We start from the raw sequence: 18,217 nt of genomic DNA, 5'->3' as shown, positions 1-18,217 counted from the left end.
AGACCTGTCATCCTCTTGCCTCTGTAGTCCTTTCCTCCGACCACCTGCTCCCCACCCCAGACTGCTAGCAAGTTAGGAAGGAGTCGGGAGTGAAGCTGGAGAATTTAATTCCTAAACAATGACCTCTGGGTTTGCTCCGCCCCCCATCCCAGATGGGGGCCAGGATAGGGCTTTGCTGATTGTCACAGTTGAGGTGCCAGGACTGAGTTTGAGGGACCACCCCTGGCCAGAACAGAGTGGCAGGTGCAGATCAAGCTGGAGCAGCAGCCGGTGGGAGGCAGGTGGGTTTGCAGAAGACTGAGGCAGAGTGGGGGACCCCTGGGCCCGCCCGCCCACCCCACCCTCAGGGCCCCAGGCCCCCCTCCTCTAGCCCCTGCCGACCCTGGGGGCTGGGAGACAGGCTGCCGGAGGAGGCCAGGGCCTCCCGATCAGGTCCCCAGCAGCCACCCCCACCGGGGTCTACAGTCTCTAGGCGCAAGGCAGGCAGCAAGCCCAGGCTTCGAGGCACAGATGGCGGGAAGGCCCAGGCCCCCGGCAGCCCAGGAGGCCCCTCCTCACTGTTGCCCAGCTGCCACCTAGTCATTGTCAGACCTGTCATCCTCTTGCCTCTGTAGTCCTTTCCTCCGACCACCTGCTCCCCACCCCAGACTGCTAGCAAGTTAGGAAGGAGTCGGGAGTGAAGCTGGAGAATTTAATTCCTAAACAATGACCTCTGGGTTTGCTCCGCCCCCCATCCCAGATGGGGGCCAGGATAGGGCTTTGCTGATTGTCACAGTTGAGGTGCCAGGACTGAGTTTGAGGGACCACCCCTGGCCAGAACAGAGTGGCAGGTGCAGATCAAGCTGGAGCAGCAGCCGGTGGGAGGCAGGTGGGTTTGCAGAAGACTGAGGCAGAGTGGGGGACCCCTGGGCCCGCCCGCCCACCCCACCCTCAGGGCCCCAGGCCCCCCTCCTCTAGCCCCTGCCGACCCTGGGGGCTGGGAGACAGGCTGCCGGAGGAGGCCAGGGCCTCCCGATCAGGTCCCCAGCAGCCACCCCCACCGGGGTCTACAGTCTCTAGGCGCAAGGCAGGCAGCAAGCCCAGGCTTCGAGGCACAGATGGCGGGAAGGCCCAGGCCCCCGGCAGCCCAGGAGGCCCCTCCTCACTGCTGCCCCGGCTGCCACCGTTGCCGGCCCCGTCGGGGGCTGCCCGGGGCAGGCGGCGGCTCTGGGGCGAGGGGCTTCGGCTGGTGCCCCGGCGCTCCCGGGACGAGGGCCGCAGGGCAAGGGTGGGGAAGCGAGCCAGGCCTGGGCTCCTGCTGCGGTGCCGCTTGGACTTGCCGGGGCTGGGGCTGCGGGACTTGGGTGCCAGCAGCTCCAGGGTGCTGTCATCCTCATCCTCCGAGCTGGCGCCTGAGCTGTCTGTGCTGCTGCTGGTCGGCTCCGAGGTAGGCAGCGAGATCTGGGGGCGGGGAGCAAGGCTGCTCACTGGGGTGCCCCTCTCCCTAACAGGCTGTGGAGGCCTCTGGGAACCCCTCCCGCCCTCCCCGTTGGCAGGCCCAGGAAGGTCAGGCTACTGAAGAGCTCACAGAGAACGCAGAGGCGCTAGAGGATCTGAACAGTCTTCTGGCGCCACCTCCCCACCCCCAGCCTCAAACCCTGCAGCCAGGACCACTCACCTGGAAGGGCTCAGTGACACCGATGAGGATGCCGTGGATGTGGCTGTAATAACCTAGAATGAAGTCTCCGTGGCCTTTGGGCAGTGACTCCTCACTGAAGGTCACCTGGTGGGTCGGGAGGTTTAGGTCCAGGTTGGGGTGAGGGAGGCAGCCTCAGGACCCCTGAAACGGAATCCTGAGCCCCCAAGGGCAATGAGGGCTTCCTCCCACTCTCCCTCCCCTTAAATACCTGGTAGGAAAAAAAAAAAAAAAAACCTGGTAGGCGCTCCCGTCCACATCCTCGTGTTTGGCCCAGACATAAGCCACGTAGTCCTTGCAGTGACGGAAACCCACCTGGGGCGAGAGCAATCAGGATCGTGACCCGTAACGGTGACCCTAGCAGCCTCCCTGGGTGACATAAAACTCTGGAGAAGCCCTGTATGGGTCCCTGGCTGCCCCTTCAGGCCCCAAGTTCCCTCCCCGATCTGCTGACCGCCCCTGCCCTTCTCACCCGGTACAAGCCAATCCAGTCCCAGGAGCTGCGGGCGAACACCGTCTCTATGCGGTACCTCACCACGGCTTGCTCCGGCCGCGCCCACTCGTCTGCCACCTCCAGCCGCACCAGAGGCACGTCGTCTCTGAAAGCAAACTGCCCAGGGGCAGGGGGCAACATCAGGGGAGACCCTCCAGCATTCTCTGCACCTAGAGCCCTTGGGCCTCAGTCGGCACAGTTAGGCTGAGATGAAGGGCCTTTGAGGCCGCTGCACCAACTGGGAAACAGGAGGAGGAGCAGGTCCAGGATAAATGCTAGGCCTCCTGCCTCCCAGCTTAGGCTCCCTGCCTCCCAGCTTAGGGCTCCTTTTGTCCTTAGCCTCCGTGAGGAGTGAATGAGAACACAATTTTGACCCTTGGTAGACTGTGGGTTTGGCCCTGGCTCTGCCACAGGCATGCAGTGTGACCTGGGGTAAATTTCTTGACCTCTCTGAATACCTGGGCTCCTGTCTGTAAACTCTGATGGATCACATTTAACTCTTGGGGTTGCTCTGCAGATTCAGAGAGATACCATGTAAAGCATCCTATAAACGTCTCAATATACAGTAGGTGCTCAATGAATGACTCACTTATACGCTAACAAGAGACAGGTAAAGTCCCATGATGCCCTGGATATCCTGGGGTAAACTGAACACCCCTGAGCCGGCAAGTAGAGCTCTGGGGAGAAGCCTGAAGACCTTCTGGGCTCTGCTACTAACCTGCTCATGACCTCAGGTAAGTCCCAAGACACCCTAAGTGAGACTCAGCTTCCCCACCTGTACTAAGGGACCATTATGAACCTTGTTTGTTACCAGTCCGTGGAGACAAATGATAACCATGAGTCTCCTCTTCCAAGGGTCACCCCGGGTTGATCGGGGGGTCACCATGGGGATGAGGCTGCTGGGGTGGTAGGCGGCCAGGGTGCTGGCTCCATCTCTGTCCCTCGGGGAAGGACTCAGGGGGTGCCAGCCTCAGGCTTTCGTTGGCTCCCCTGTTTATCTGGTCTCCACTTTCTTCCCCACCTTATCTTCTAAGCCAAGCTGCTTCAGAAGAAACCAGCACCTCCTCTCCCTGCCCCTGGGTTCCTGACAGCAGGAACCAGGCTGGGTGGCCAGGCTGGGGTCTTGGAAACACCCTCCAGGGCCTTGCGGGGTCAAAACTCTTGCTGAGCTCTGTTCTGTGCTGCTTTGGGTAAGAGACTGAAGTTCTCTGGGGCTCTGTTTCCCTCATCAGTGAAACCAGGAGGAGAATGTGGACATCCTTGGGGCTTACCAGTACATTCAAAAGGATGACACATTGACGTATCCTACACAGCTCAGGCGCAAAGCCAGAGGAGGAGGTGAGGAGGCACTCAACAGGCAATGTTTTATAAGGGAGAGTTCTAGATAAAGAATGCAGGATAGAGCACCCACAAGGAGTGGTTCTCAAGGTGAGGTCCCTAACTGGGGATTAAACCTCACATTCAAGGCTTTTACCAAAGGTCACGGGAGGCCAGACATAGGCAGATTTCCATTCCTAGCTGAGGACACTGGCTGCTGTCCAGCCGACTGATCATATGACAAAGTTAGCTGGGAAAATATTCTCTGGCTTGTTGGGCTCCATCTTATCAGATCAAGAGAATCGGAGAGCCCAGAGTTGGGTTTCAGGGCTGGAAAGTGGGCTCCACCCTACTGTGCCGCTGAGCCTGTGTGCAACTTGGGGCTCGTGCCTACCCAACTAAGGGCCTCCGTTTTCCTGAAAAAACAAAAACAAAAACAAAAAACAGAGAGTTGGATCACATGATCTCTATGATCCAGTTCTGACATTTTGGATTTTCCCTTTTTACTGTCGCAAGTAGGGGCCTCAATCCAAACACAAAGCTAAATTTTATAGTAACTATTCAGAGTCTAGCTGTGTATTGTTTTATATCTCTACTCCCTCTCCCCACCACATATGGAAAGATGGTAAATAAATAATAAGTGAATGTGAATGAACACTACATGGCATTTGAGTATATATTTTGAGTTTGCTCGTCTTACTGTATATGTGAATTTTAACACAATTGCCCTAACCATTTCTTGGAAAAGGAGAGCTAGAAATGAATGGAGAAGATACACTCTTTGAAATCAGCCTAGCCTGGGTTCAAATCCTAACTCTTCCCTTTGTTAACCATGTGATCCTAGGAAACGGATGCTGTGTCTCTGAGCTTCAGGGTTTTTTCATCTAAAAATGGAGACCATAATCCCACTCCCAGTCTGTTATAATAAGTGGATGGTGGTGAGGGCCTGGGGTTACCCATGGGCAGTGGGATGCTGAGCTGGGCTTGGGGATGTCATGAGGGGAGGCCAGGACTCACGTGCAGGACGAACTGTGCAGCCACAGGCTTGTGGTCACTGACGGTATATTCCATGTGGCTGCGGTAGCTGTGCTGGGTCACCTGGAGCCGGTGGCTCTCCCTTCCTGAGGGGCTGGGACCTCCACCTGGAGCCTTGACCTTCCACAGGATACGGTCTGTCCAGGCTGGCTTCCGCTTCTTCGCACTGCGATGGGCAGGAGTAGCCTGAGAATCAGGGGCTGCGATTCGAGCCCCCCTGTTCCCCTTTCCTCTCCTTTATCCTTATTCCTTTATCCCCTTTATCCTGTCTCAGCCCACATCCCCACCTCTCATCCTGGGGCTGAGCTCACCTGGTATCATATTTGTTAGTACCCACGTCAAACTTGAAGGTGGGTGCAAAGTTGAGGGGCCCCTCCTGGAAGCCCTTCAGGATGGGCCAGGTGTTCTTGGCCATGTTGAGCTGCGAGGGTCCAGAAGCAGAGAATTGGACAAGAGCTTGTTCAGAGCAGGTGAGGGCAAGGACCATCGTCTAGGGTACAGGTGGTCCTAGGGCGTGTTCTGTGTGCTTGGGGTTTGGGGTGCAGGTTGCAATCCCCCACCTGGTCTTTCTCCCAGAGCTGGTGGAGCTGCTCACTATCGATGGCAAACTTGACAAAGTGCAGGTCGTAGCTCTCGATGCGGAAGTTCAGGTCTCCGAACCAGAACACGAGGCTGTTCCAGGAAGGGAAGAGGGGTGCTCAGCAGGGTCCATGGGAAGAAGAGCCCAATTCCATCTTCTCTGCCCCCATCCAACCTGACAGCGCTGGCTGCTCCCAGTGATGACATAGGGGGGTGGGTGGGTGGGTTGTCAGGTTCTGACTCCCAGCAAGGTCCTGCCCCTCAGCAAATATCCATCCTGCAGGATCCATCCACTTCCCGATCAAAGTGAAGGTCACTCAGTCGTGTCCGACTCTTTGTGACCCCATGGACTATACAGTCCATGGAATTTTCCAGGCCAGAATACTGGAGTGGGTAGCCTTTCCCTCCTCCAGGGGATCTTCCCAGCCTAGGGATCGAACTCAGTTCTCCTGCATTGCAGGCGAATTCTTTACCAGCTGAGCCACAAGGGAAGCCCAAGAATATTAGAGTGGGTAGCCTATCCTTTCTCCAGAGGATCTTCCCGACCCAGGAATCAAACCGGGGTCTCCTGCATTGCAGGCGGATAAGGGACGCCCTCCCGCATTCCGGTTCCTAGACATCGTGTCTCCGCCCCCACAGGCCCCGCCTCTCCCTACAGGGCCTTTCTACCATTCCCCTTCCACTGCTGCTGCTGCTAAGTCACTTCAGTCGACTCTGTGCGACCCTATGGACAGCGGCCCAGCAGGCTCCTCTGTCCACGGGATTCTCTAGGCAAGAATACTGGAGTGGGCTGCCACTTCCTTCTCCAGCCTCTTCCCCTAGCCCCACCCAAGCTCCAAGAGGCCCATACTCGTGATCCAGGATGCCTTGAGCGCCAGGCCCCTGGAACTGCTGGAGGCTGAGGATGGTCTGGAAGTTGTCCTTGCGCTGCTCCGCTTTATCCATGTGGGCCGGCAGGTGGCAGTTCAGGAAGCACAGCATGTGCCCAAAGGCAGCCAGTCGCACACTCACTCCACCCTTGTTGCCCTGGGGAGACAGGTTGGGCGGGTCGTGGGCGGGGCTTAGGCAGGGAGGTGAGCCCTGGGGCGGGGTTTGGGGTGGGCGTGGTCAGCGGGTGTGGCTCAGGACTGGTGCAGGCTTGGAGAGGGGTGGGTTCTAAGGAAAGGAATGGAACACTAGGAAGTGGTGGGAATAGAAAGGGGCCACTCTTTGCAACCCCACGGACCGAAGCCCGCCAAGCTCCTCTGTCCATGAAAATTTCTAGGCAAGATTACTGGAGTGGGTTGATATGTCCTACTCCAGGGGATCTTCCCGACCCAGGGATTGAACCCTCATCTCCTGTGTCTCCTGCATTGGCAGGCGGATTCTTGACCACTTCGCCACCTAGGAAAGTTTTATAGAAAGGGGCGGGGTCTAGAAAAGGAGAGGTAGCAGGGGGTGGGGAGAGGCAGGTCTCAGAGTAAGGGGTGGAGTTTGGGGAGGGGATGTTGCCACTGCTTGGGGGCGGGGACTAATCTACAGACCCCTTAGGTCCCTGGTCTCTCCCATGTCCCTTCCACGCTCACCCAGTAGCCTCCCAGGCCAGTGCGCGTGCAGTCAGTCTGCACGTCCCTCAGGAAGGGCAGATGGTAGTACTTGGCAAACAGCAGCAAGATGACGCCCTGCATCCGCACGGTGCTCACCTGCCGCAGAGGCGAGAGGAGGCTGAGCGGCGGGACACGGCTCCCACCCCGCCCTCGCCTTTTCCGGTCCTTAAAGGTCTGCTCCTCCATCCTCCTATTTCAGGAACCCAGCCACAGAGGCTCAGCGGGCCCCACAGTGAGTCATGGCAGAGCTAGTACTGGGAAGCCAGGGGTCTCCACCTCCCAGGGGGGCAGCTGAGGGAGGCGTTACCAGCACAAAGTTGAAGGGCCCTAGAGCGTCCATGAAGAGCTCGCTCCACTGGTCCGTAAAGAGCGCGTCCTTGAGCCGCTTGTTGATCATGGAGTTCACTTCCTGCAACCTGGGGGGGGGGGGGGGGCGGAGTGGGGGGCGGATGGCGAGGCGGCGTTCGGATTGGGGGGTGCCCTAGGAACCCCTCCCACGGGCAAGGGACTGGGAGGCCCCAGGGGCTCAGGGGGGGGGGTCCGCTCGCCCTGCCCCCTCACCCTATGGCGATCATGTCTGCCCTGTCACTGTCATCGCTGGTGCTGCCCAGGTGGAGAAGGGACGTGACATCGTCGGGAGGCATGGCGGTGCCCACGTTCCACGTGACCACAGTGATCCTGGGGATGGGGGTACGGGAGGGGTTACTACTGGGCACCACCCCTTACCCTCAAGCTCCCTCCCACAGGGCTCTTAATGGGGAGACAAGCTGTGGGTGAATGCCCTCAGAAGGACCCACCGTGGGCCCAGGACCCCTCCCACCAGACTCTCCAGAGGAGATCAACTGAGGCAGGGGTGGGCAAGTCCCTTCCGAGGGGACTGCTGTCTTCTGAGGGTCCCAGAGTGGGTCTAACAACCCCAGGGACTCTTCCTCAGGGGGGTCAGCTGGGGCAGAGTAGGGCCCACCACCAGAGGATTGCTTGTCTCAGGGCTCAAGCCCTGGCAGCCAGCCTCTCGGGAGAAGGCCCTCACCAGAAGCCAGGGTCGCTCTTGCAGGTGGGCTGGGCTGACCAAGAGGAGGATGACGAGGTGGGTGTAGAAGAGGAGGTGGTCACCGGGACCGGAGTTTCTCTGGGCTGAAGGCTGGGACTCAGACGCTCACCAGGCCCGGCACCCTGGCTGCTAGGCCTGGGGAGGGCCATCTCAGGAGCTGGGGGGACACCTGGGGAACGGTTGGGGGAGCGGCTGGGGGAGCGGCTGGGAGACCGAGGTGGCTTGGGCAGAGGTGGGGGCCCGGTCTGGGCTAAGGCGGCACCTGGCCGAAAGGTGGGGGACAGAAGTCCCGGGGAGCGAGTGCTAGGCTCTGGAGGACCCTGGCCCACATCCAGGGGCAGGGTCTGGGGTGGCCGGGGCAAGACAGGATCCTCAGGGCTGCTGCGGGGGACCTCGGGCCGGGCTCTGAAGGACGGGGAGACCCGAGGATCTGGCGGGGCTTGGATAAAGGATGGGGAGCTCACAGCACCAGATGCCTGAGCTGGGGCCGGGAGATGCCCTTCAGATTGAGGGGGAGGTCTAGGGGCTGGAGCGTCCCTCCGTTTAGCTGGTGTCCATCCTGTGGAGGCCAGGGCTGGTGTCACGGATGCTGGAGCCAGGACCTGTTCCTGAGATGGCGACAGAACTGGACTGGGCCCTGGGGAAGGGCTGGAGGGGGGCTGTGGGGGCTGTTTCTCAGATGTCACGGCCAGGCTCAGGCCTGAAGCAGCCAGTGCTGGCTTGGGTCCCATGGAGGCAGGTGGCACCTGCTTCTGGTCCCTGGACAATGGAGCCAGCCTAGGCACTGGGGTAGCTGAGGGAGGCCTTGGCCCAGCTGAGGCAGGCATCAGGAGCTGCCCCAGGGACATCGGAGCCAGGACTGAGCCTGAGGTTGCAGGGGGAGGCTTCGGCCCAGCCGAGGCAGACATCACCAACTGGCCCACGGATGTTGGAGCTAGGCCGGAGCGGCGGTGGGCAGGAGCTGTTTTCTTCCCTCCAGGGGTGGACGCTGCCAAGATGGGTCGGGGAGACACCAGAGCCAGCCTTGGACCCTCTGAGGAAGGTGGAACTGCTGCTCGTGGCCCCACAGGCGTCAGAGCCAACCGCGGTTCCAAGGGCACTGGGGCTGACTTCTTCGCTGGGAGCTGAAAACGTGAGTCCATCTTGTACGCGTGCGTGCTAAGTCACTCAGTCGTGTCTGACTCTTTGCGACCCCATGGACTGTAGCCCACCAGGCTCCTCTGTCCATGGAATTCTCCAGGCAAGAAACTGGAATGGGTTGCCATGCCCTCCCACAGGGGACCTTCCCGACCCAGGGATCGAACCCGCGTCTCAACATCTCCTGCACTGGCAGGTGGCTTCTTTATCACTAGTACCACCTGGGAAACCCCCATCTTGTAGGAGCAGGCAGAGACTCAGGGTCAACCGACCCTAAGCAGTCCTCCACTCCATAGAGATCATAGCAGACTCTGTCTAGCTAGAAAAGGCATATATTTCTGAGGAAGTTCTTCCTAATTTCTCACCTCAGTCGATTCTGCTGTGAATCAGTTTCTCTTTTAAAGGAAACAGGACACGGAAACCTATCCCCTCCCTCACCTGTGATACCTCTTTCATAGATGCAGAGTTTAAAATCCCCGACTTACAGGAAGCAGAGTGTTAGCCTGGGCCTGTGGGCTCCCCTTAACCTCCTGGCTGGCATCTGCTCCCTCGCCACCCTGGAATGTTGGGGGGCTGGAGCCAGCTTCCCTGAGCACTGCCCCACTCTCCCTACAGTCCGTGCTGCTTGCCTGGCCAAGGGCTACTGATCTGACCCCCCAGGTCTGCCCACTCTGGACATCCTGGGTCCAGCCTGTTAAACAGCCCCCCTTCCTCCACTGTACCCAGGAACCCTCATGTTCTCCCCTGGCAAACATCCCCAACTCCTTGGTCATGGTCCCCTCTGTCCTCTTTACCTGTACCCAGATCCCCTGCAGGAGCAAGAGCCCTGCTGGGACTGGCTGATCCCAAGCCCAGCTCTGTGTGACCGTAGGCTAGCATTTCCCTGACTAGGGCCTCTGTCTCCCTGTCTGTAAAGTGAAGGAACCTCGTGAAGGGTCTGTGGCCACACTGATCCTGGGGAGCCCGGTCTCACCTCTCTGCATTTCTGAGCTCATTTGCTAGGATCGCATTTGAGCTCCAGGGAATTGTCCATCCTCCCAAGTGTGATTTCAACATCCAGAGCAAGTCCAGGGTTCTGTTGATCCCGGTGCCACACGTCTGTGCACAAGTTGTACCCTCTTACCCTCGTCACTTCTCCTGGGAGAGCAGGCCAGCATGTACCCTCTTCCTGTCTGGCAGTGGAGTTGGGGGCATTGGGCCCAGCAGGGAGGCCCTCTCCCTTTCCCATCTGTCCTGTTTCTGATGCCCCTGTCTCCAGAAGTCAGGATGAAGTGTCCTTTGCCAGGGAGGGCAGATGAAGGTTTGCACTCACCCTGGGGCGGCCCCATCCCTGCCTCCAGAGATGCAGTCCTGCCTGTATCCCGCGTCCTTTTCAGTTCAGAGAACCTGAAACTGTCTCCACTTCTGTCCCCAAACTCAGCTCTTTGAGGCTTGCATTTTGGGCATCTTCCTTGGTTTCTAGTGTCCCACTCCACACCCCCCCCCCCAAACACTACACCGCCTCCAGTACTAACAAGTTAGACATCCCAGATGTCACAGTTTCAGTCTTCAGGGACAAGCCTCCTCATTTTGCATTGGCTCAGAGAAGACAAGCAACTTGCCCAAGGTCACACAGCAAAGCTGAAGCATGGCTGGGTCCCCTGATACCCAGTTCAGGGCTCTTCCGTAGGGTCCTGGAGATGGCTAACTCCATCTCTCTCTGGGCGTCTCATCGCTACCTCCTCAGACCCTAGGGTACCCTGTTTGCCCAGTCCCTGCTTGGTGGGCAGAGGAGAATGCCAGCCCCTCAGTTGGGGGCACCAAGGTGCCTGCAATGTGTGTGGGGTATAGGACCAAGGATCAGGAATGGGGGAGACTAGCTTTAGGGGTCTTACCTTGGAAGGTGCCCCAGTTTGTGAAATCCCATGGGGCATGGGCAGGGGGCCCAAGCCAGCCCGGGTCCCTGGCCTCCTGCTGCCACCGTCGCCCCGGCCCTCCATGTCTGCAGCCCAGGCAGCCCCAGGTTCCCTCCCGGCTCCAGCTCCAGCTCCTCCGCTCCCGGGAACCAGTGATGTCATCAGTCGGTTCAACCTGCTGAGAATTTAAAGGCACAGGCACCCACTTTCCAATCTAGAGGTGGTCGGGCAAGGTGGCCTACCCCCTGGGGACTGGCTGCTGAACCTGGAATGGTCTTGGTAGGAGAGGAAAGGGTGGGGAGTGGGCCCATGGGCCTGGCACAGGTCCCAGCATAGTGGAAGCTCTCTTCTTGTTTTCACCCTCCTTCCAGTAGGCCTGGCCAGCCCTTGCTCAAGGGAGGGGCGCTGACATACCTGAGGGTAAGGTAACTCAAAGGTCAGCCCCCTCTCCAGGGCCTCGGAGACACCGGGGGTCCTGGCCCTGATCCTGTGGCCTTCCTGACTCCCTGCCAACTCAGGGCTTGCCTTGGCCCCCACCTTTGCCCCATTTTCAGGCCCTGGTGCCTGGCCCCCTTCCTGGTTCTATCTTTCCCATCCCAGAGCCAGACACTCAGGCTCCAGCAACTGGAGCCCTTTTGCCATCTCAGCCTCAACACCGGCCCCTCCTCTTCTGTAGACACTTTCCCACCTGTCCCCACAGCTCCTCTCAGCTTTCCTTCTCCAGGACTCACTGGGTGTGGCTTGGGAGAGGGACTTTCTCAAGGTCATCTGGTGAGCTGGGGAGGTCCTCTGAGTCTCAGAGAGGACAGAGAGCTGCCTCTGTGACCCACAAGAGCCAGTTGGGGTTTCTGGGGGAAGGGGACTAGGGTGGAGAACGGCCAAGCGGTGGGAAACAGATGGTGAGAGGGTCAAAAACAGGCCTGGGAACTTCTTTGGCCAGGACCCAGCACAGGGCCTTGTCTCTCCCACACCTAGGGAAGTGTTGGCTGTGTGCATGGACCAATCAATCAATGAGAAGTGTGAACGAGTGACAAGCTTCAGATCTGGGTGGATATGGCTGTGGGCTCTGCTTCTGCCTCTTCCCTACTCTCCCTCTTGTCTGCTAAGCAGTCCCTGAAATCTCAGTTCCTCCAGAACTGCTAGCTTGCTTAGAAAGGAGTGCTCTCCCTCCGTTTAGGCAGAAAATGCTCGGTTTTGCACCCAGAGCTCCTTGCTGGCCACCAGTGCCCTCTGTGTCCTCATGGGCCCTTGCGGCCCCCTGCAAAAAGGTCATGTGGACAGATGCCCCCTTCCCCTCTCCTGGATGGGCTTCCCATCTGTGCTTAACTGTCTCTGGTCTAGTCTGAGTTTGGGCCCAGTGTCTTCGTGAGGCTGGAATTTGAAGAGGCAGAGACCCAGGCTGCAGTAGGGTCCTGGGGTAGAAAGGTTGTCTTTGGATGGTGATGAGGGAGGTGACGACAGTGGTGACTGCAGGGGTGGAGAGGAAACTGCACATAATTATGATGATGGAAGGGGAGGACCGGCAGTGATGGGGTGGATAATGTGATAGAAGGGATAGTGGAGGTGATGGTCATGGCAACGGTAGAGGTAACAGCAAAGGTGGGCGATGGTGGAGGTGGCAGAAGGAAGAGATGCTGATAAGGGTGATGGTAAAAGTGGAGGAGAGACGTGGGCAGGAGAGGCGTTGGGGGTGTTATGCTGACGGAAGACGAGGCGATGGTGGAGTTGGAGGTGAAGGTGGGGTGGCAATGAGGGAAGAGGTGAGTGTGGAGATGGTGGTGGTGATGCTCAGGCCGCTAGAAATGGAAAGGAATTTGGAACCGACCCTGCCTAGCCCTCTGACTTCTATTTTACAGATGAGAAAACTTAGGCCCTCAGGAGTAGTTGGCTTCTGCTGCAACCCTGGAAGTGATAGAGGACAGATCCGGGTCCCAGGAACCAGTCCTAAGGCTCAGCCACCAGGGCTGATACAGGAACATCAATGCCTTTGAAAAGCCAGGCAAATGTCAGGCAAATAAGCATGCACAGGGGTCCTCTGCAGGGTCTCCACCATCTCTCAGATCATGCAGAGGACTCTGTTTCTGGCTCTGCCACTGACCGACCTGGAGAGTCGCTCAGATTCTGAGTATAATGCAGACTCAAAGCAGGAGCTACCTGCTAAGGTTGCTGTGAGAATTCAACCGTATAATACATATGAAGGGTTTAGCACAGAGCCTGGCACAGGTAGGGCTTGCCAGGTGGCTCAATGGTGAAGAACCCGCCTGCAGTGCAGGAGAAGCAGGCTCAGTCCCTGGGCTGGGAAGATGCCCTGGAGGAGGGAACAGCAGCCCACTCCAGTATTCTTGCTTGTAATATCCCATGGAAAGAGGACCCAGGCGGGCTACAGTTCACAGGGTAACAAAGAGTCAGAAATGACCGAGTGACAAAATAGCAGCAGCAACAGCCGGCACGAGCAAGCTCTCAGTGAAGGTAGCTGCCCTGGAGTTAGCATCGCCACCACCACCACCATCTCTTCTAACCTGCACATTTGGTGGATGACGAAACAGACCCCGCATAGTTGTCTCCCTGGGGAGGGGAAGGAAAAGAGGCTCTGAGACCCAGACATGGCCTTGCCATGGGAAGGGGGCGGGGGGCGGACCCCGGCTGAGAAAGGAACAGGGTAAAAGCTATATTTGAGCTCCTGGCGTGATGACTAAGGAGGTTGATAACAGGCTCCGGGGCTCAGGGCGGCAGGCTGGGGGCAGCTGCCAGGGAGAACCGCCCCCCTGGAGACGGCTGTCTCCCGAGGCACCTCGTGGCTCCCAGCTCCCATCCTTCACTCCTGGGGGTAGGGGGCGGTGTTCCAAGGCAGAGAGTACATCTCGTCCCGCCCCCCTGGGAATCTTAGTGTTCCCCTCTAGGCTGTTTGGGTCAGGGACAGGAAAGGAGGTGGCTGATGCATTAGCTCAGTCACTCCATAGTAACCCTGTGAGATTGGTAATCAGATCCCCATTTGACAGAGGAAGAAGTCCCCCTAGGGATTACCCAGCCAGGAGGGGACAGGGCATGCGGTTCTCAGGTAGATGGTGGACAATTCTCCCCTACACAGGTTCCCATTGAACCCTTTCATTTTTTAGAAAAAAAAAAAAAGATTCAGCCATATTAGTTGTAAAAATTTGTTTGTTATTCATTTTGGCTGTGCTGAGTGTTGCTGCACGGGCTTCTCTATAGTTGTGGTGGGCTCTAGAACACACAGGTTTCAGTAGTTGTGGCTCCCAGGCCTAGTTCGCCCCTCCCCACCACACCCATCCCCTCATCCTGGCATGTGGGATCTTCCCTGACCAGGGATCGAACTGTGTCTGCTGACCTGGCAGGCAGATCCTTTATCACTGAGCCACCAGGGAAGCCGTGAACCCATTCTTTGGAGGAGAATCTGTGTTGCCAAACTGAAAAGGGAAGAAACGCCCTGGGAAGCAGAGAGAGAAGCAGGTGCAAAGATAGAGTGTGCCAGGCTCTGGCTGGGAAAGGATGGACATGTGCCCGCATGGCCCTTTGGCTCAGAGTAAATCCCCCGGAAGCAGGGAAGGGAGGGAGAGACTTTCTTCTTCCTCTTCCTCAATCCACCTCCCAGGGAACCTGAGGATGGTAATGGTACAGAAGAGTCTGTCCACCTTTGGTTCGCTCCCTGGTCACCTGACCCAGGCCCACTGTGAGGAAGGCCACTAGCTGAGAAATTATTTGAGATGTAGAGGATGCTACAGAGTACGGTGGGAAGGTGGACAAGGTAAGCATCAGGGAGGGCTTCCTGGAGGAGGAAGCATACTGGGCTTGGAGCATTTCTCCTCCCAAGGCTTCACTCCTGAGTTACCTACTGGTACCGAGTACCACATGTTATATTACTGTCCCCTCTGGGGGGAGGTGGCATCCTCACTTCCCACCCTGGCCCTCAAAAAGGGGTTCTAGGAGGAAGAGTGACTTTCCCAAGGTCACACAGCTGGGGCCCAGCTCAAGCATCCATCCTCTCTCTCCTCAATTCCCCCTCCTCCCAGGCAGCCTGGCACTGCTGTCAGCTGCTTTGAAGTGAGCGGCTATTTTTATTCTGGTGCGAGGGGATCTCGGGCAGCAAAGCCATGTAGGTTAGAAGGCTCTAGGACAACCGGCTTCAGCAGGCAAGGAGAGGTTTAATGCAGCAGCAGAAGATTGCCCGGGGGCCCTTCTTTCCTGCAATGCTGACCTGCCCTTGGCTCCCAGGTCTCCGGAAACGTCTTTATCAGAGCTCAGAACAGAGCACAGAGCCAGACTAAATCCTAGCCCTGATCCCAGGTCCAGCTTGAGCCCAATCTGGTGTTAACTGAGCCCCGATCCCACACTAAGAATGAGCCTCTGCCCCATCTCTAGATTGAGCCCTGACTGTGTCTGGTCAAGTACTGAGCCTGATCCAAGCCTGATTAAGCCTGATTCCAACTTGAGGCCTCTATTCTGGACCCAGATCCAGCCCTGATCCTAGCTTAAGACTGAGCCACAGTCACAGACTGAGCTCTAACCTTGGTCCAGGCTAACCTTTGGTTTTAGACTGAGTCCCAAGTCCAGGTGTAGATTGAGGTCCGAGTCTGGTCATTAACTGAACCTGGTGGCAGGCTGAGTCTTGAACCCGGTCACACGCTGAACCCCGGTCTCAGACTGAGCCCTGACCCTTGGTCACACAGCTCCGGTCACACAACTTTGTACTGAACTTAGTGCACAAAGGCTGACCGCTGAACTTAGTCACTGAGACCAAATCCCCATCACTGACTGAGCCTGGACTCCAGCCCCAGCCTCAGTTCTGAATGTGGCCATAGGCTAAGAACTGACCCAGACCTTGTCTGAGCCTGGCATTGTCACAGTCTAAACCCCAGCACCGGCCCCACCTGAGGAAGCCTGCTGGCCTAGATTCCAAACTGCCACACGGGGTGTGGATTACGAGCAGAGATCTGTTCTGGGAGAACCTGGGCCTCCTGTGGCTGCCGATGCCAGAATGTTCCCGGCACTGTTGTGGCCAGCGTCTCTACCATTGGTTCCACTAGCTGGCTAGTCAACGCTCAGCGGCTCAGGCTCTGGCCCCTCCAGAGACCACAGTGTCCAGGTTAATGCAACGAGAGTGGTTTGGTGGCACCTGTCCAGTGAACAGTGTGGGCCCACGAGGCACCGAGCTTTGGCTCTGTCAGCGGAAAAGCCACAGGCTCCATGGGGCCTCTGGCTTCAGCCAGTCTGGGGCCCTTGCTGTGGTATGGTGTGGGGTAGTGGGAACCCAAGGCTGTGACCCATTAATTTTGTAAACAAAGATTACTGTTTCTGTTCAGGTGATACATACCCACTACAGAAAAAATACTGTAAAGGAGGGAAAAAGATTCGTCTATAGATTCAAGTACCGAGAGATGACCGTTCTGATTTCCTAGGCTGCTTCCTTCCAGACTTTATGTTTTGGTCTAGGCATATATATTTATATACACATATTTCATATAATTTTTTGGCTACTCTGTTGCTACCACAACATCCTTTGCAGCTCATATCCTTGACGGCTTTCAGGAATGGATCCCAAACAGTGAAGTCAGGGAGCATTCCCATTCTCCAGCTACTTGATTGGACCATGGATGGACCTAGTGAACATTGAGGAGACTTTTGCTGAGGGCTTTTGGGAAAGAAAGTTTGTTTTTTCTCCTGAGGAGTTTACAAAAAAAAAAAAAAAAGATTTCCCCTTGATTAGATAGAAGTGAAGAAGTCTGTAGTGGTGGTGATTACTGCTGGCAGTCATCTTGACACCATGCAGATAACTCTGCTAAGGACAAACTGATGTTATGGAAAGCAGAATGGAAAGAGATCAGGCCTTGGTGACTTTATCAACCAGATCAAACTTCATGTGAAGCCCTCCCTCCCTGAACTATTTTGTTATTTGAACCAACAGATTCCGTTTATTGTTTAAGCCCATTTAACTTGCGGTTTCTGTGACTTGCAACCTGGAACATCACAATTCCCAACTGATATTACTGTTTTAGAGCTTAAAAAAAAAATTAACACCATAACTGTGAACACTCTACATGTCATTCAACACCATGCCACATCATTTTAAACAACTGCTTGATTCTTCTTTGCGACCCTATGGACTATATAGTTCATGGAATTCTCCAGGCCAGAATAGTGGAGTGGGTAGCCTTTCCCTTCTCCAGGGGATTTTCCCAACCCAGGGATTGAACCCAGGTCTTCTGCATTGCAGGAGAATTCTTTACCAGCTGAGCCACCAGGGAAGCCCAAGAATACTGGAGTGGGTAGCATCTCCCTTCTCCGGGGGATCTTCCCTGCATTGAACCAGGGTCTCCTGCATTGCAGGCAGATTCTTTACCAACTGAGCTATCAGGGAATCCCAACCTAAGCAAGTACCAGCATTTACTTTTCTCATCCCCTGCTGTGACATGCTTCTGTCCAAGCTCATTTTTCACCATTGTAAACAGTGTCTTGATAAATATCTTAACCTAACCATTGATTCCCTCTCTCAAGATTACTTTGGGTCAAATTCTGAGACGTGTAATACTGGGTAGAAAAAATATTTTTAAGGTTTTGATTTAATGTGTCAAGTTGCCTTTCAGAAAGCTTGGATGAATTCCCACTTTCACAGCAGTAAACAGAGTGTTAGGCATAGCCTATCATTTCAATAATCTGGATAGAGCCAATTATATTTACTGTGTCCTCATGTATTTATAGATAATGAATATTAAATAACAGCCCTAAGCCTGTTATATCTTCACAATCAAGTCAGTGAATGGGAGGTAACGATATGAGGTTCAGTGTCTATGGCCCACCATACTTTTAGGGGCCCACAAAAATGTTTTAATTTTAATTTTTGTTTTAAGTCGGAAGAAAAAAAATGAATAAATAATAATGAACCTAGCCTGGATTATATTCATTTCTTTTAAAATCAAAGCAGTTGTAAAATTCAATTAAAAAATATTTATCTAGCTGTATCACGTGGCATCTTCCTTGCAATCACATGGGAACTCTCCTTGGGGCAGCAGGCTCTCTAGTGGTTTAGGGTTTAGTTGTCAGGATTGAACTTGTTCTGTCTTTAATTACAAAGCAGATTCTTAACCAACGGACCACCAGGGAAGTCCCTCCAATTTCTAATATAAGATATTTTAATAAAGGAAGGGGCCCAGGAAGGCAAAACTACCTAGCATCCGTGAAAGCCATAATGCAGCCTTGGCTGGATGTTGAGGAGAATTCTGAGTTCCAGTCCAGATTCGGTGGGAAAAAGCACTGCGACCAGTGTACAATGTCTGCCTTAGGCTTGAAGAGGGGAAGTCACATCCTGATCGAGTCGTCTTTGTCTTGGTGACATGAACACGGGAATGTTTTGGGTTCAAATCCACGATCTACAACTTAATCGGTTTACCTTTCTGAGCCTGTTTCCTAACTTGTAGAAAGGAGATCATTGGGCCT

General features: G+C 55.8%; 1 protein-coding gene across 3 annotated transcripts; it reads right to left on the bottom strand.

Moving 5' to 3' along the window:
- Positions 1-677: 677 nt before the first annotated feature.
- INPP5J (inositol polyphosphate-5-phosphatase J) lies at positions 678-11,001 on the bottom strand. Of its 3 annotated transcripts, none has more exons than XM_086348811.1 (13): positions 10,748-11,001; positions 7,716-8,860; positions 7,247-7,363; positions 6,993-7,101; positions 6,665-6,781; positions 5,950-6,125; positions 5,081-5,192; positions 4,832-4,941; positions 4,503-4,686; positions 2,148-2,285; positions 1,913-1,990; positions 1,658-1,762; positions 678-1,440 (listed from the first exon to the last, which is right to left on the bottom strand). In XM_086348811.1, the coding sequence occupies exons 1-13, from the start codon at positions 10,928-10,930 to the stop codon at positions 931-933; spliced, it is 3,084 nt and encodes a 1,027-aa protein (XP_086204937.1). In that variant the 5' UTR covers positions 10,931-11,001; the 3' UTR covers positions 678-930. The 3 variants fall into 3 exon arrangements, with proteins under 3 accessions (XP_086204937.1, XP_086204938.1, XP_086204939.1); XM_086348812.1 differs by having other exon boundaries at positions 7,716-8,344; XM_086348813.1 differs by having other exon boundaries at positions 7,716-7,905; positions 10,748-10,880.
- Between the last annotated feature and the right edge of the window lie 7,216 nt (positions 11,002-18,217).

This window comes from Bos grunniens, chromosome 17 (genome assembly GCF_055505025.1).
Source record: "Bos grunniens cultivar Pamir isolate PY7600 chromosome 17, Bosgru_T2T1.0, whole genome shotgun sequence".
NCBI lineage: Eukaryota > Metazoa > Chordata > Mammalia > Artiodactyla > Bovidae > Bos > Bos grunniens.
Note: the sequence above shows the minus strand (reverse complement) of the source record. Positions and strands in the feature narration are given on the sequence as shown.

Excerpts from the sequence above, each read along its gene's own strand:
- INPP5J (XM_086348811.1), bottom strand. The coding sequence starts at position 10,930 with ATGACATCACTGGTTCCCGGGAGCGGAGGAGCTGGAGCTGGAGCCGGG. Across the intron at positions 4,687-4,831 it reads ACTAACAAATATGATACCAG|TGCGAAGAAGCGGAAGCCAG; the intron begins GTGAGCTCAGCC and ends TGCCCATCGCAG. Across the intron at positions 1,441-1,657 it reads GTGTCACTGAGCCCTTCCAG|ATCTCGCTGCCTACCTCGGA; the intron begins GTGAGTGGTCCT and ends CCCCGCCCCCAG.